The following is an 18,401-nucleotide window of genomic DNA, read 5'->3' on the forward strand; positions in this document are numbered from 1 at the left end:
ATTACATAACCTATTGCTCTTTAGCACCCCAGTATCTCTACTTGCACATTCATCATCTGCACATCTATCACTCCAGTATTAATGCTAAATTGTAATTATTTTTGCCTCTAGGGCCTATTTATTGTCTACTTCCCTACTCTTTTACAATTGCACACACTGTACATAGATTTTTCTATTTTTATTTTATTTTGTGTTATTGATTGTATGTTTGTTTATGTGTAACTCTGTGTTGTCGTTTTTGTCACGTTGCCTTGCTCTATCTTGGCCACGTCGTAGTGTTTCTCAACTGGCCTAACTGGTTAAATAAAGGTGAAATAAAAAATCCACATTTCATTATCTTCAGTATTCCACATGTCAGTAGCCACAGCAATCCACAATTTAGTATCTACAGTAATCCACATTTCAATATCCACAGTTATCCACATTTCAGTATCTACAGTATCCACAGTTATTCACATTTCAGTATCCACATTATCCACAGTTATCCACATTTCATAAAGGCAACCACCGCAAATTGTATAGAATACATATCCACAACGCTTTGTTTATTGTAGAGTTGGACTTCCTCTGCTTTCATCTGAATATGGTCTTTAACCACATCTCTCTGTCTCCTAACAGGATGCTATTGTCCTGTCTGGTGTATCAGACTCCAGCAGTTCTAATGACTGTAGTGATTAAGGAGGGTTTTAAATGAGTTGTTTCTATAGCAAAGATTTCACTGAGTGACTCTAGCAGTGAGTGATTAGAGAGCAGAGAGAGAATAGCACATCTAATCACACAGTAAGGTTGATTATGAGGCCATTAAAGGTGAGTGAAGTTTGCTTTGGGAGAACAACACATTTGAACTTTTTAAAGGTCTGTTCACGGAATTGGCCTTATCAGCATGGAAGATGATACAGTGAGGCAGCGCTAACACTTGTAGTTTCTGCAGTCAGCTTTAATACAGCTTGTTAACACTGACTGATGAGGTTATGTCTGCACAGTTGTTTGAATGTATAGCGAGTGTGATTTTAATGAATGATTGATGGTTGAGATCAATCAGCTTGGGTAAAACACTAACAAACAAATTCCAGTCAAGCTATCGTCAGTCATCTCACAAATCAAATGCCCCACCCACATATCCAACCAAAGAAACATCACACATCGAACCAAAATGACCTCAAATATACCACAAAATATACAAGATATCATCACGTTAGCTTATACTAAAGAAATATATAAACACAACATGTAAAGTGATGGTCCCATGTTTCATGAGCTGAAATAAATTATCCCCAAAACCTTATGTCTCTCAAATGTTTCTCTCAATTTGTTTACATCTCTTTTAGTGAGCATTTCTCCTTTGCCAAGATAATCATTCCACCTGACTGTTGTTGTAACGGTTTTCTAGGTGTGAAGGAGAGTCGGACCAAAATGCAGCGTGTAGATTGCGATCCATGTTTAATGAACGAACGTAACATGAATCTAAATACAAAACCTACAAAACAATGAACGTAATGAAAACCGAAACAGCCTAATACTGGTGCACATACACACAGAACAAAGACACTAAGGACAATCACCCACGACAAACTCAAAGAATATGGCTGCCTAAATATGGTTCCCAATCAGAGACAACGATAAACACCTGCCTCTGATTGAGAACCACTTCAGACAGCCATAGACTTAAACAGAACACCCCACTAGCTACAATCCCAATACATACACACCACATACACAAACCCATGCCACACCCTGGCCTGACCAAATAAATAAAGATAAACACAAAATACTTCAACCAGGGCGTGACAGTTGTGGCATATCAAGAAGCTGATTAAACAGCATGATCAATACAGAGGTGCACCTTGTGCTGGGGGGCAATAAAAGGCGCAGTTGTGTCACACAACACAATGCCACAGATGCCTCAAGTTTTGAGGAAGCATGCAATTGGCATGTGGACTGCAGGGATGTCCACCAGAGCTGTTGCCAGACAATTGAATGTTAATTTCTCTACCATAAACAGCCTCCAATGTCGTTTTAGATCATTTTGCAGTACATACAACCGCAGATCACGTGTAACCATGCTAGCCCAGAATCTCCACATCCGGCTTCTTGACCTGCGGGATGGTCTGAGACCAGCCATCCGGACAGCTGATGAAACTGTCGGTTTGCACAACCGAAGAAGTTATGTACAAACTGTCAGAAGCCGTCTCAGGAAAACTAGTCTGCGTGCTCGTCATCCTCACCATGGTCTTGACTTGACTGCAGTTCAGCATCGTAATCAACTTCAGTGGGCACATAATCACCTTCGTTCGATGGCCATTTGTGGAACAATCTGCAAAGTTCACTGCAGTTAGATGTGCTGGTGTCACTCAGGCAGTTTAAATTATTGATTGAGGACCTCCATGTAGTTGAATGTGATTGCTTTTATTAAATATGTTTATTTTGGTTTATTGTGCTGAATTGTATTGCTTTATACACGTTGTTTTAATATTATGTTTATTGTAATGTATACAGGGCTCTCTTGTGAAATAGATTTTGAATCTTAATGTGACTCCCTGTCTAAATGAAGGTTAAATCAAATAAATAAATAATCCTGGTTTCAACAGTACCGGGCAGATGGCAGAGAGTGTGTATGGCGTCATGCGAATGAGCAGTTTGCTGATGCCAACGTTCTGAACAGATTGCCCCATGGTGGTGGTGGGGTTATGGTTTGGGCAGGCATAAGCTACGGACAACAAACACAGTTATATTTTATTGATGGCAATGTGAATGCACAGAGATACCGTGACGAGATCCTGAGGCCCATTGTTGTGCCATTCGTCTGCCACCATCACCTCATGTTTCAGCATGATAATGCATGGCCCCATGTCGCAAGGATCTATACACAATTCCCGGAAGCTGAAAATGTCCCCGTTTTTCCATGGCCTGCATACTCACCAAACATGTTACCCATTGAGCATGTTTGGGATGCTATGGATCGACGTGTAAGACAGAGTGTTCCAGTTCCCACCAATATCCAGCAACTTCGCACAGCTATTGAAGAGTAGTGGGACAACATTCCACAGGCCACAGTCAACAGCCAGATCAACTCCATGCGAAGGAGATGTGTCAAGCTGCATGAGGCAAATGGTGGTCACACTAGATAATGACTGGTTTTCTGATCCACGCCCCTACTTTTTTTTATAAGGTATCTGTGACCAACAGTTGTATATCTGTATTATCAGTCATGTGAAATCCATAGATTAGGGCCTTTTGTTCAGTGGTAATAACACATCACATCTGAATATCACATCCTATTGGTAACATTTTATCATCAGTTGTCGAATCAAAGTTTCAAATCAAATCAAAGTTTATTTGTCACGTGCGCCGAATACCTTACAGTGAAATGCTTACTTACAGGCTCTAACCAATAGTGCAAAAAAGGTATTAGGTGAACAATGGGTAAGTAAAGAAATAAAAACAAAAGTAAAAATACAGTGAAAAATAACAGTAGCGAGGCTATATACAGACACCGGTTAGTCAGGCTGATTGAGGTAGTATGTACATGTAGATATGGTTAAAGTGACTATGCATATATGATGAACAGAGAGTAGCAGTAGCGTAAAAGAGGGGTTGGCGGGTGGTGAGTGGTGGGACACTGCAGATAGCCTGGTTAGCCAATGTGCGGGAACACTGGTTGGTCGGGCCAATTGAGGTAGTATGTACATGAATGTATAGTTAAAGTGACTATGCATATATGATAAACAGAGAGTAGCAGCAGTGTAAATGAGGGGTTGGGGGGGGGCACACAATGCAAATAGTCCGGGTAGCGATTTGATTACCTGTTCAGGAGTCTTATGGCTTGGGGGTAAAAACTGTTGAGAAGCCTTTTTGTCCTAGACTTGGCACTCCGGTACCGCTTGCCATGCGGTAGTTGAGAGAACAGTCTATAACTGGGGTGGCTGGGGTCTTTGACAATTTTTAGGGCCTTCCTCTGACACTGCCTGGTGTAGAGGTCCTGGATGGCAGGCAGCTTTGCCCCAGTGATGTAAAGGGCCGTACGCACTACCCCGCACTACCCTCTGTAGTGCCTTGCGGTCAGAGGCCGAGCAATTGCCGTACCAGGCAGTGATGCAACCATGATGCAACATGCTCTCAATGTTGCAGCTGTCGAACCTTTTGAGGATCTGACGACACATGCCAAATCTTTTTAGTTTCCTGATGTGGAATAGGCATTGTCGTGCCCTCTTTACGACTGTCTTAGTGTGTTTGGACCATTCTAGTTTGTTGGTGATGTGGACACTAAGGAACTTGAAGCTCTCAACCTGCTCCATTACAGCCCCGTCGATGAGAACGGGGGCGTGCTCGGTCCTTCTTTTCCTGTAGTCCACAATTATCTTCTTAGTCTTGGTTATGTTGAGGGATATGGGGGGTTAGGAATATGCTGTCTGGGTTAGACTGTGCATGGTAAATAAGGTGAGAGGTTAGGAATATGCTGTCTGGGTTAGACTGTGCATGGTAAATAAGGTGAGGGGTTAGGAATATGCTGTCTGGGTTAGACTGTGCATGGTAAATAAGGTGAGGGGTTAGGAATATGCTGTCTGGGTTAGACTGTGCATGGTAAATAAGGTGAGGGGTTAGGAATATGCTGTCTGGGTTAGACTGTGCATGGTAAATAAGGTGAGAGGTTAGGAATGTGCTGTCTGGGTTAGACTGTGCATGGTAAATAAGGTGAGGGGTTAGGAATATGCTGTCTGGGTTAGACTGTGCATGGTAAATAAGGTGAGGGGTTAGGACTATCCTGTCTGGGTTAAACTGTGAATGGTAAATAAGGTGAGGGGTTAGGAATATGCTGTCTGGGTTAGACTGTGCATGGTAAATAAGGTGAGGGGTTTGGAATATGCTGTCTGGGTTAGACTGTGCATGGTAAATAAGGTGAGGGGTTTGGAATATGCTGTCTGGGTTAGACTGTGAATATGAAAAGACTGGTTTACATGTAGACAGATTTCAGCATTCTGCAATGAAAATGGAAAATAAAGTGTGTCTTAGTTTAGAAGAGAAGTCTTTGAAAATAAAAGGATTGGAAGAATATTCATAGTTAGAAAAGACATCTCGTAAAAAAATCATGGACATTCATATGAAGTTGGTCCCCCCTTTGCTGCTATAACAGCCTCCACTCTTCTGGGAAGGTTTTCCACTAGGTGTTGGAACACTGCTGCAGGGACTTGCTTCCATTCATCAACAAGAGCATTAGTGAGGTCGGGCACTGATGTTGGGCGGTTAGGCCTGGCACACAGTCAGTGTTCCAATTCGTCCCAACGGTGTTTCGATGGGGTTGAGGTCAGGGCTCTGTCCAGGCCAGTCAAGTTCTTCCACACCGATCTCTACAAACCAGTTCTGTACAGACATCTCTTTGTGCACGGGGGCATTGTCATGCTGGAACAGGAAAGGGCCTTCCCCAAACTGTTGCCACAAAGTTGGAAGCACAGAATCATCTAGAATGCCATTGTCTGCTGGAACTAAGGAGCCTAGCCCGAACCATGAAAAACAGCCCCAAACCATTATTCCTCCTCCACCAAACTTTACAGTTGGCACTATGCATTGGAGCAGGTAGCGTTCTCCTGGCATCCACCAAACCCAGATTCCGTATAACTTCCAGATGGTGAAGCGTGATTCATCCCTCCAGAGAACGCGCTTCCACTGCTACAGAGTCCAATGGATGCGAGCTTTACACCACTCCAGTCAATGCTTTGCATATGGTGATCTTAGGCTTGTGTGCACTCAGCTCTAGCAGGGCAGAAATATGACCAACTGACTTGTTGGAAAGATGGCATCCTATTACGGTGTTCTGTTGAAAATCACTGAGCTCTTAAGTCAGGCCATTCTACCTGTCAATGTTTGTCTATGGAGATTGCATGGCGGTGTGCTCGATTTTATACAACTGTCTATACAACTGTCAGCGATGTGTGGTGTGGCTGGTGTGGCGGTGTGGCTGAAATAGCCGAATCCACTGATTTGGAGGGGTGTCCGCAAACTTTTTATATATATATATATATATATATATATATATATATATATATATATATATATATATATATATATATATATGTATGTATGTATGTATATATATATATGTATATGTATATATGTATATATATATATGTATGTGTGAGTGTGCAAAGGGAATTTATTTGAGAATAAAATCACCAGCTCTCTACACTGTTAACTATATCCCAAGATAGACCATTGTGTTTGTAACATTGTGAATGTTTCACTAGCACTAACCTTGGTCTGTGCTGGTATGTGCTTATTGATGGGACATTTACTGCCACTGTTATTGACTGTTAGACGATTGAGCACAGTCCCACTATGAATGCATCCCAAATGGCACCCTATTCCCGACATAGTGTGCTACTTTTGACCAGTGCCCACTCTTTGGGAAACATAATAGATGTTGGATAACATGAAAAACAGGACAGTGAGGACACAGAGAGAAGGACAGCATTACTTCACTTTAAAGCCATGATTTCCTAGAAAACCAAAGCCACAGAGGAGTCCCAAACCCCCACATCACTCCTTTCTTCAGAAGTATCTTATTATGTTGTGCCATGTAAGATAAGTGTCTACCCATAGTGAGCAGGTGTTCTGTACCAGAATGTTCCTGAAAGTAGTGGGAGGCCCCAGTGTCTAGAGGGTTTAGGAGAGGGAGAGGTACGGGAGATAGTTGAGAGCTTTTCATGTTCCTCTCGTTTGATTGTTTTAGTTTGGACCCAGAGAGCTGGTTCAGTTCTTTCTCTCATTCTTTCTTTCTTTCATTCTCTCTCGCTCTCTCTCTCTGTGTACCTTTCCCCCCTCTCCCTCACTCTGTGTACCTCTCCCCCCTCTCCCTCACTGCATCTGTCTGTCTGTGTCTCTCTTTGTACCTCTCCCTCCCTTCTCTCTCTTGTTGTACCTTTCTCTCCCTTCTCTCTCTCTCTCCGTACCGCTCTCTCCCTGTATCGCTCTGTGTCTCTCTCTGTTTGTACCTCTCCCTCCCTTCTCTCTCTGTCTGTACCTCTCTCTCCCTTCTCTCTCTCTTTGTACCTCTCCCTCCCTTCTCTCTCTCTTTGTATCTCTCTCTCCCTTCTCTCTCTGTTTGTACCTCTCTCTCCCTGTATCGGTCTGTCTCTCTGTGTCTCTCTCTTTGTACCCCTCCCTCCCTTCTCTCTCTCTTTGTAAATCTCTCTCCCTTCTCTCTCTCTTTGTACCTCTTCCTCCCTTCTCTCTCTCTTTGTATCTCTCTCTCCCTTCTCTCTCTGTTTGTACCTCTCTCTCCCTGTATCGGTCTGTCTCTCTGTGTCTCTCTCTTTGTACCTCCCCTCCCTTCTCTCTCTCTTTGTACCTCTCTCTCCCTTCTCTCTCTGTTTGTACCTCTCCCTCCCTTCTCTCTCTGTTTGTACCTCTCTCCCTTCTCTATCTGTTTGTACCTCTCCCTCCCTTCTCTCTCTGTTTGTACCTCTCCCTCCCTTCTCTCTCTCTCTGTTCCTCTCTCTCCCTTCTCTCTCTCTTTGTACCTCTCTCTCCCTGTATCGCTCTGTCTCTATCGGTTTGTACCTCTCTCTCCCTTCTCTCTCTCTGTTTGTACCTCTCCCTCCCCTCTCTCTCTCTCTTTGTACCTCTCTCTCCCTTCTCTCTCTCTCTCTTTGTACCTCTCTCTCCCTTCTCTCTCTTTGTACCTCTCTCTCCCTTCTCTCTCTCTTTGTACCTCTCTCTCCCTTCTCTCTCTTTGTACCTCTCCCTCCCTTATCTCTCTCTTTATACCTCTCTCTCCCTTCTCTCTCTCTTTGTACCTCTCCCTCCCGTCTCTCTCTCTTTGTACCTCTCCCTCCCTTCTCTCTCTCTTTGTACCTCTCCCTCCCTTCTCTCTCTCTTTGTACCTCTCTCTCCCTTCTCTCTCTCTTTGTACCTCTCTCTCCCTTCTCTCTCTCTTTGTACCTCTCCCTCCCTTCTCTCTCTCTTTGTACCTCTCCCTCCCTTCTCTCTCTCTTTGTAACTCTCCCTCCCTTCTCTCTCTCTTTGTACCTCTCTCTCCCTTCGCTCTCTCTTTGTACCTCTCCCTCCCTTCTCTCTCTATTTGTACCTCTCTCTCCCTTCTCTCTCTCTTTGTACCTCTCTCTCCCTGTATCGCTCTGTCTCTCTCTGTTTGTACCTCTCCCTCCCTTCTCTCTCTCTGTTTGTACCTCTCCCTCCCTTCTCTCTCTCTTTGTACCTCTCTTTCCCTTCTCTCTTTCTTTGTACCTCTCTCTCCCTTCTCTCTCTCTTTGTACCTCTCTCTCCCTTCTCTCTCTCTTTGTACCTCTCCCTCCCTTCTCTCTCTCTTTGTAACTCTACCTCCCTTCTCTCTCTGTTTGTACCTCTCCATCCCTTCTCTCTCTCTTTGTACCTCTCCCTCCCTTCTCTCTTTATTTGTACCTCTCTCTCCCTTCTCTCTCTCTTTGTACCTCTCCCTCCCTTCTCTCTCTATTTTTACCTCTCCCTCCCTTCTCTCTCTCTTTGTACCTCTCCCTCCCTTCTCTCTCTCTTTGTACCTCTCTTTCCCTTCTCTCTTTCTTTGTACCTCTCTCTCCCTTCTCTCTCTCTTTGTACCTCTCGCTCCCTTCTCTCTCTCTTTGTACCTCTCCCTCCCTTCCCTCTCTCTTTGTAACTCTACCTCCCTTCTCTCTCTCTTTGTACCTCTCTCTCCCTTCTCTCTCTTTGTACCTCTCTCTCCCTTCTCTCTCTCTTTGTACCTCTCTCTCCATTCTCTCTCTCTTTGTACCTCTCTCTCCCTTCTCTCTCTATTTGTACCTCTCTCTCCCCTCTCTCTCTCTTTGTTCCTCTCTCTCCATTCTCTCTCTCTTTGTACCTCTCTCTCCCTTCTCTCTCTCTTTGTACCTATCTCTCCCTTCTCTCTCTCTTTGTACCTCTCTCTCCCTTCTCTCTCTTTGTACCTCTCTCTCCCTTCTCTCTCTTTGTACCTCTCTCCATTCTCTCTCTCTTTGTACCTCTCTCTCCCTTCTCTCTCTATTTGTACCTCTCTCTCCCTTCTCTCTCTCTTTGTACCTCTCTCTCCCTTCTCTCTCTCTTTGTACCTATCCCTCCCTTCTCTCTCTCTTTGTACCTCTCTCTCCCTTCTCTCTCTTTGTACCTCTCTCTCCCTTCTCTCTCTTTGTACCTCTCTCTCCCTTCTCTCTCTTTGTACCTCTCTCTCCCTGTATCGCTCTCTCTCTTTCTCGCTTCTCGCTTCCTTTCAGGTTGTTGTAGAATTTAACGGCTCTTCTGGATTTTTATAATTAGCTGGTATTGGTCTAATTATGCTCTGCGTGCATTATTTGGTGTTTTACGTTGTACACTGAGGACATTTTTGCTGAATTCTGCATACAAAGTCTCAATTTGGTGTTTTTCCCATTTTGTGAATGCTTGGTTGGTGAACGCATCCCAGATCTCACATCCATAACAGGCAATGGGTTCTATAACTGATTCAAGTATTTTTTGCCAGATCCTAATTGGTATGTCAAATGTTATCTTCCTTTTGATGGCATAGAAAGACCTTGCATTGTCTCTCAAATCATTCACAGCTTTGTGGAAGTTACCTGTGGTGCTGATGTTTAGGCCGAGGTATGTATCATTTTTTGTGTGCTGTATGGCAACGGTGTCTAGGTGGAATTTGTATTTGTGGTCCTGGCAACTGGACATTTTTTGGAACCCTATTATTTTTTGTCTCACTGCGATTTACTGTCAGGACCCAGGTCTGACAGAATCTGTGCAGAAGATTGCTGCTTTAGGCCCTCCTTGGTTTGGGACAGAAGCTCCAGCTCCAGATCATAGACATTTGACTTCAGATTCTTGTAGGGTGAGGCCTGGTGCTGCCGACTCTTCTAGTGCCCTCGCCAATTCCTTGATATATATGTTGAAGTGTGTGGTGATTAAACTGCATCTCTGTCTCACCCCACGGTCCTGTGGAAAGAAATGTGTTTTTTGCCAATTTTAACTGCATACTTGTTGTTTGTGTACATGGATTTTATAATGTTTTTTCCCCAACACCACTTTCCATCCATTTGTATCACAGACCCGCATGCCAAATTGAGTCAAAAGCTTTTTTGAAATCAACAAAGCATGATAAAGACTGCCTTTTTTTTTCATTTGTTTGTTCTTCAATTTCGGTGTGCAGGGTGAATACGTGGTTTGTCGTATTGTAATTTGGTAAATAGCCAATTTGACATCTGCTCAGTACATTGTTTTCACTGAGGAAAGGTACGATCCTTCTGTTAAAGATAATGCAGAAGATTTTCTCATGGTTGCTTTTGACGCATATTCCCCGGTAGTTACTGGGGTCAAATTTGTCTCCACTTTTGGATTCGGGTGATCAGTCCTTGATTCCAAATATTGGGGAAGATGTCAGAACCAAGGAGGATGTTAAAGGTTTTAAGTTTAGCCAATTGGAATTTGTTGTCTGTATAATTTATAATTTCATTGAATGAGGCCTTTTTGGTTTGGATGGTTTTTATTTTGTCCTGTAGATGATTAAATGTAATTGCAGAATCTAGTGGGTTCTGGAAGTCTTTAACATTTGATTTTAAGATTTGTATTTGATCATGTATATATTTTTGCTCTTTTTTTATTTGTTATAGAGCCAGAAAGGTTGGATAAGTGGTTTACCCATTCATCTCCATTTTGGATAGAAACTCTTTGTGTTCTTGTTTGTTTTGTGTTTTCCAATTTTCCCAGAAGTGGTTAGAGTCTATCGAATCTACAATTACATTGAGCTCATTTCTGACGTGCTGTTCCTTCTTTTTCCGTAGTGTATTTCTGTATTGTTTTAGGGATTCACCATAGTGAAGGCATAGACTCAGGTTTTCTGTAGTGTATTGTTTTAGTGATTCACCATAGTGAAGGCATAGACTCAGGTTTTCTGTAGTGTATTGTTTTAGTGACTCACCATAGTGAAGACATATGCTCAGGTTTTCTGTAGTGTATTGTTTTAGTGACTCACCATAGTGAAGGCGTAGGCTCAGGTTTTCTGTAGTGTATTGTTTTAGTGACTCACCATAGTGAAGGCGTAGACTCAGGTTTTCTGTAGTGTATTGTTTTAGGGACTCACCATAGTGAAGGCGTAGGCTCAGGTTTTCTGTAGTGTATTGTTTTAGTGACTCACCATAGTGAAGGCGTAGACTCAGGTTTTCTGTAGTGTATTGTTTTAGTGACTCACCATAGTGAAGACATATGCTCAGGTTTTCTGTAGTGTATTGTTTTAGTGACTCACCATAGTGAAGGCGTAGACTCAGGTTTTCTGTGGTGTATTGTTTTAGTGACTCACCATAGTGAAGACATATTCTCAGGTTTTCTGTAGTGTATTGTTTTAGTGACTCACCATAGTGAAGGCATAGACTCAGGTTTTCTGTAGTGTATTGTTTTAGTGATTCACCATAGTGAAGGCGTAGACTCAGGTTTTCTGTAGTGTATTGTTTTAGTGACTCACCATAGTGAAGACATATGCTCAGGTTTTCTGTAGTGTATTGTTTTAGTGACTCACCATAGTGAAGGCGTAGACTCAGGTTTCTCAATTTCTTTCTTAGGTTTTTGCATTCTTCATTGTACCATTTGTCATTGTTGTTAATTTTCTCTGGAATTCGGTTTGAAATGTTTCGATTTGATAGGGAAGCTGAGAGGTCAAATATACTGTTCAGGTTTTCTACTGCCAAGTTTACACCTCCACTATTACTGTGGAATATTCTGTCCAGGAAGTTGTCTAAAGGGGATTGAATTTGTTGTTGCCTAATTGTTTTTTGGTAGGTTTCCAAACTACTTTCCTTCCGTCTATAGCGTTTCTTAATATTGTTTAGTTAATTTGGCTTTGATGCCTCAAGGTTGAGTATTGCTCTGTTCATGTAGAAGTTATTTTGCTGTGATCTGATAGGGGTGTCAGTGGACTGACTCTGCACACTCTAAGAGACTCTGGATTGAGGTTAATGATAAAGTAGTCTACAGAACTACTGCCAAGAGATGAGCTATAAGTTTACCTAACATAGGAGTCCCCTCGAAGCCTAACATTGACTATGTACATACCCAGCATGCGACAGAGCTGCAGGAGTTTTGACCTGTTTTTGGTGATTGTTGGCGTAGTTGTGCCTATGGGGGCATATGGGGAGGGTGTCAGGTTATTGTCCAGTTCTGGCATTTAGGTCGCCACAGTACATGTCCCTGGGCCTGGAAAGGTTTCCTCCTCCAGGATGTAGAAACTGTCTTCATTAAGGTATGGGGTTTCTTTTGGCGGGGATATAGGTAGCACACAGGAGGACATTTGTCCCTGTTGAGATCATTTCCTTTTGAATTTCAAACCAAATGTAAAGTGTTCCTGTTTTGATTATATTTAATAGAGTGAGTTAGGTCTGCTCTGTACCAAATTAGCATACTCCCTGAGTCCCCTCCCTTTTTCACACCTGGTAGTTTGGTGGATGGGACAGCTCTCTGTAACCTAGAGGGCAACCAGTGGGTTAATCTCCTCTATACCATTTTTCATGTAGGATGACAATGTCTGTATTTCTTTGATTAAGTCCAGGTTCCTGCTCTTTAGACCAAAGGCAGATTACCTCAGGCCTTGGATATTCAAGGATAAGATAGTGAAGGCTTTGTGTTCCACAGGTCTGGGAGAGTGTCTCACTGGTCTGGGTGAGGTGTCTATCGATCTGTTGCTCTTGTGTGAGGTGTTGGGGCTGCGGTTGAGGGTGATGTCCTTTAGGGTCTTACCGAAGGTGGGCACTGCTGCCATGTATAGGTGGACCTGGTCGTAAAGGCTGTTCAAGTCCAGCGTGGTGTGGTGGGCCAGTTAAACATTTGGTTTTGAGGCACGGGAAATACTTGCGTTCACCCGTTGTATGGTAGCAGTGTGGAAGTCTTTTCGTGGTAGCAGGGTGGAGATAACCACTTGTGCTTTGGGGAAAGTAGAAGAAGCTTTTTCAATCACTCCCTTCAGTGCTGTGGCCAACCTTTCCTGCTGTGTTCGCAGGTTGTTTGTGCCTGTGTGTATTATTATGTGGCTGGGTGAACCTAGATGGTCCTCAGACAGAAGGTCTAGGGCATGCTGGGTGTTTGGACACAAGAGTTTAGACACTTTGTTTGGGAAACCTTTTATTTTCTTGGATTTATTTCCCATTTGAGTCCATAAGGAGTACAATCTCTCTCTCTCTCCTCCCCCACCCGGAGCCTGGCTGTGTGCTGCTGGGCTGCTGAGTCATTCTAGGTTGAACAAGGGATTGAGAGAGAGAGAAAGACTTGGGGGATTTAAGATTTTATATTTTGATTTTATCACCAGCTATTGTGTATAATTCTGATATACTGGCCTCTCTCTCCCTGCTATTGTGTATCATTCTGATATACTGGCCTCTCCCTGCTATTGTGTATAATGCAGATTTTTTTTGGTCAATACCTGCTATGCTACATATCCTCAGTGTCAGCTCCCCTGAGCTCTCCTCCAACGTACAGTACTGTACACTCCCTGTGATGTACCTAGCTGTTGTTCTCCCACTCCTAACTCCTGTTGCTTCAGTCTCTCTCTTTCTCTCTCAATCCATTTCCCCCTCTTCATCTCCCTTTCTATCTCTCCCTCTCTCTAATGCCCTTTCCCCCCTCTCTCTCTCTCTCTCTCTCTCTCTCTCTCTCTCTCTCTCTCTCTCTCTCTCTCTCTCTCTCTCTCTCTCTCTCTCTCTCTCTCTCTCTCTCTCTCTCTCTCGCTACCTCCCTGTCTATAGCTCTCAGAACCAAGGTCAAGAGTACAGGGACTAGGACTTGGAGAAATCCTTTTCATGACTTCTATTTTCTCTGTTTGTTTCCTTCAGGTTTCTGTGTGGTAGCCGTGGCGATCTGCTGCTGCTGTAACCATGTTTAGGAACAGCTTGAAGATGCTGCTGACGGGCAGCAAGGCCAACCGCAAGAACCGCAACGGCAGCAGCGGTGAGTCTGACCCCTGACCTTTAACCTGTGATCTCTGTAAACAATGATTAACAACATGCCTGTCATCAGGGTCACACTGTGTCAGACACCAATAGCCTTACATTGGGTTTCAGTAGTAGTGCACAAATCGCACCTGATATCAGACTCACTTATACAGTGCATTTGGAAAGTTTTCAGACCCTTCCCTTTTCTACATTTTATTACGTAACAGCCTTATTCCAGAATTAATTAATAAAAACAATTCCACATCAATCTACACACAATACCACATAATGACAAAGCGAAAACGTGTTTTTGGAAATGTTTGCAAATGTATTAAAAGTAGACAACAGAAATACCTTATTTACATAAGTATTCAGACCCTTTGCTATGAGACTCAAAATTGAGCTCATGTACATCCAGTTTCCATTGATCGGTCTTGAGATGTTTCTACAACTTGATTGGAGTCCACCTGTGGTAAATTCAATTGATTGGACATGATTTGGAAAGGCACACACCTGTCTATATAAGGTCCCGCAATTGTCAGTGCAAGACAAAGCAAAAACGAAGTCATGAGGTCGAAGGAATTGTCCGTAGAGCTCCGAGACAGGATTGTGTCGAGGCACAGATATGGGGATGGGTACCAACAATTTTTGCAGCATTGAAGGTCCCCAAGAACGCAGTGGCCTACATCATTCTTACATTGAAGAAGTTTAGAACCACCAAAGACTCTTCCTAGAGCTGGCCGCCCGACCAAACTGAGCAACCAGGGGAGAAGGGCCTTGGTCAGTGAGGTGACCAAGAACCCGATGGTCACTCTGACAGAGCTCCAGAGCTCCTCTGTGTAGATGGGAGAACCTTCCAGAAGGACAACCATCTCTGCAGCACCACCATTCAGACCTTTGCGGTAGAGAGCCAGACAGAAGCCACTCCTCAGTAAAAGGCACATGACAGCCCGATTGGAGTTTGCTAAAAGGCACCTAAATAACTTCCAGACCATGAGAAACAAGATTCTTTGGTGTGATGAAACCAAGATTAAACGCTTTGTCCTGAATGCTAAGCGTCACATCTGGAGGAAACCTGGCACCATCCCTATGGTGAAGCATGGTGGTGGCAGCATCATGCCGTGGGGATGTTTTTCAGGGACTGGGAGATTAGTCAGGATCGAGGGAAAGATGAACGGAGCAAAGTACAGAGTTTGGACATGATGCATGTGCATGTCGTTGTAGAATGGCGCCGGAGAGGCTGATGTTTTACGTGCTCCTAACCAACTGTGTTATTTTGTTTGTTTTTTAGCATTGTTTGTAACTTATTTCTTTACTTATTCTGTACATAATGTTGCTGCTACCATCTCTTATGACCAAAAATAACTTCTGGACATCAGAACAGCGATTACTCACCATCAACTGGTAGTAGCTTTTTCCTTTCATGAGTCCAACGACTCCGATGTGAAGGATGTACTACTTTCCCGGGAACAGGCCCAAATTGCTGTCATTTGAGTGAAGAGAAGACAGAGAAAAAAGGGTTGGAGGTCGGTCTGCCAACTGAGAATTCATAGGTGAGCGAGTAAAACCCCACTGCCATCCGTTGTATTGGCAAAAGTAATTATTGGAAAATAAAATTGATGACCTACGAGCAAGATTAAACTTCCAACAGGACATTAAAAACTGTAATATCTTATGTTTCACCGAGTTGTGGCCAAACGACGACATGAACATCATAGGGTTTTACACTGTATCGGCAGGATAGAACGACAGCCTCTGGTAAGACAAAGGGTGGGGGTCTATGTATGTCCGTAAACAACAGCTGGTTCACAATATTTAAGAAAATGTCGAGGTTTTGCTCGCCTGAGGTAGTGTGGTCTATAGCTTATCATGAAATACTCTATCTTCCTAGGGGGTTTTCATCTGTATTTTTCGTAGCTGTCTACATACCACCACAGACCGATGCTGTCACTAAGACTGCACTCAATAATAAAAGGAAAACGCTCATCCAGTGGCGGCGCTCCTAGTAGCCGGGGACTTTGGTGGTCAGATAAAGCAGATGCTAAGCTACAGGACTGTTTTGCTAGCACAGACTGGAATATGTTCCGGGATTCTTCCAATGGCATTGAGGAGTACACCACATCAGTCACTGGTTTCATCAACAAGTGCATCAATAACGTCATCCCTACCTACAGTGACTGTACGTACATACCGCAACCAGAAGCCATGGATTACAGGCAACATCTGCACTGAGCTAAAGGGTAGAGCTGCCTCTTTCAAGGAGCAGGACTCTAACTTACAAGAAATTAAGCTTATAAGAAATTTCATATGCCCTCCGATGAACCATCAAACAGGCAAAGCGTCAATACAGGACTAAGATCAAATCGTACTACAACGGCTCCGACGCTCGTCGGATGTGGCAGGGCTTGCAAACTATTACAGACTACAAAGGGAAGCACAGCCGAGAGCTGCCCAGTAACATGAGCCTACCAGACGAGCTAAGTAACTTCTATGATCGCTTCAAGGCAAGTAACACTGAAACATGCATGATAGCATCAGCTGTTCTGGATGACTGTGTGATCATGCTCCCCGCAGCCGATGTGAGTAAGACCTTTAAACAGGTCACAAGGCTGTGGGGCCAGATGGATTTCCAGGTCGTGTACTCCGAGCATGCTCTGACCAACTGGCAAGTTTCTTCACTGACATTTTCTACCTCTCCCTGTCTGAGTCTGTAATACAAACATGTTTCAAGCAGACCACCATAGTCCCTGTGCCCAAGAACACTAAGGTAACCTGCCTAAATGACTTCTGACCCGTAGCACACATCTGTAGCAGTGAAGTGCTTTGAAAGGCTGGTCATGGCTCACATCAACACATCAACACCATTATCCCAGAAACCCTAGACCCACTCCAATTTGCGTACCGCCCTAACATATCCACAGATGATGCAATCTCTATTGCACTCCACACTGCCCTTTCCCACCTGGACAAAAGGAACACCTATGTGAGAATGCTATTCATTGACTACAGCTCAGTGTTCAACACCATAGGGCCCTTGGATCACTAATCTAAGGACCTTGGGACTACACACCTCCCTCTGCAACTGGATCCTGGACTTCCTGACGGGCCCCCAGGTGGTAAGGGTAGGTAACAACACATCCACCACACTGATCCTCAACACAGGGGCCCCTCAGTGGTGCGTGCTCAGTCCCCTCCTGTACTCCTTGTTCGCTCATGACTGCATGGCCAGGCATGACTCCAACACCATCATTAAGTTTGCCAACGACACAACAGTGGTAGGCCTGATCACCAGCAGCAACGAGATAGCCTATAGGGAGGAGGTCAGAGACCTGGCTGTGTGGTGCCAGGACAACAACCTCTCCCTCAACGTGATCAAGACAAAGTAGATCATTGTGGTCTACAGAAAAGGAGGACCGAGCACGCCTCATTCTCATTGACGGGGCTGTAGGGGAGCAGTTTGAGAGCTTCAAGTTCCTTGTTGTATGCATCAACAACAAACTATCATGGTCCAAACACACCAAGACAGTCGTGAATAAGCCATGACACAACCTATTCTCCCTCAGGAGACTGAATACATTTTGGGTCTTCAGATCCTCAAAAGTTTCAACAGCTGCACCACTGTCTGGTTGCATCACTGTCTGGTGTGGCAACTGATCGGCCTCTGACCGCAAGGCACTAGAAAGGGTAGTGCGTTCGGCCCAGTACATCACTGGGGCCAAGTACAATTGAGTATTCAAAACAAACCCCCGACTCAGAAGTAGCAAGAGGCTTTTGCACATGACACACCATGTGGCAAAAATTCACGAAGATTGAAGGCGATAACAGCTGCCGTTGCAACTTACATCTACAAAGACATGGTCCCAATTTACACAGTCAAGGAACAGGGGTTTCGTGAGTTGGTGCTAACACTCGACCCAAGGTACCAAATTTAAATTGATGTGACACATATTAATGCCAAAATAACATGCAAAACATGCATGCCCTCAAGTCCAAATCACACTTCTGTGAAATCAAACTGTCTACTTAGGAAGCAACACTGATTGACGATAAATGTCACATGCTGTTGTGCAAATGGAATAGACAATAGGTGGAAATTATAGGCAATTAGCAAGACACCCCCAATAAAGGAGTGGTTCTGCAGGTGGTGACCACAGACCACTTCTCAGTTCCTATGCTTCCTGGCTGATGTTTTGGTCACTTTTGAATGCTGGCGGTGCTTTCACTCTAGTGGTAGCATGAGACGGAGTCTACAACCTACACAAGTGGCTCAGGTAGTGCAGCTCATCCAGGATGGCACATCAATGCGAGCTGTGGCAAGAAGGTTTGCTGTGTCTGTCAGCATAGTGTCCAGAGCATGGAGGCGCTACCAGGAGACAGGCCAGTACACCAGGAGACATGGAGAAGGCCGTAGGAGGGCAACAACCCAGCAGCAGGACCGCTACCTCCGCCTCCGGAGGAGCAGGAGGAGCACTGCCAGAACTCTGCAAA

At 44.1% G+C, this 18,401-nt stretch overlaps 1 protein-coding gene across 1 annotated transcript in view; it reads left to right on the forward strand.

Annotated features, from left to right (window-relative positions):
• LOC118397835 (protein TANC2-like) overlaps nucleotides 1-18,401 on the forward strand; it is a 213,050-nt gene that overhangs the window by 111,496 nt on the left and 83,153 nt on the right. The window contains exon 2 of the mRNA XM_052471300.1: nucleotides 13,815-13,929. Within this exon, the coding sequence (XP_052327260.1) occupies nucleotides 13,857-13,929 (73 nt within the window). The 5' untranslated portion in view covers nucleotides 13,815-13,856. The remainder of the gene's footprint in view (nucleotides 1-13,814; nucleotides 13,930-18,401) is intronic.

The sequence above is a fragment of the Oncorhynchus keta genome, chromosome 2, assembly GCF_023373465.1.
Source record: "Oncorhynchus keta strain PuntledgeMale-10-30-2019 chromosome 2, Oket_V2, whole genome shotgun sequence".
Lineage (NCBI taxonomy): Eukaryota > Metazoa > Chordata > Actinopteri > Salmoniformes > Salmonidae > Oncorhynchus > Oncorhynchus keta.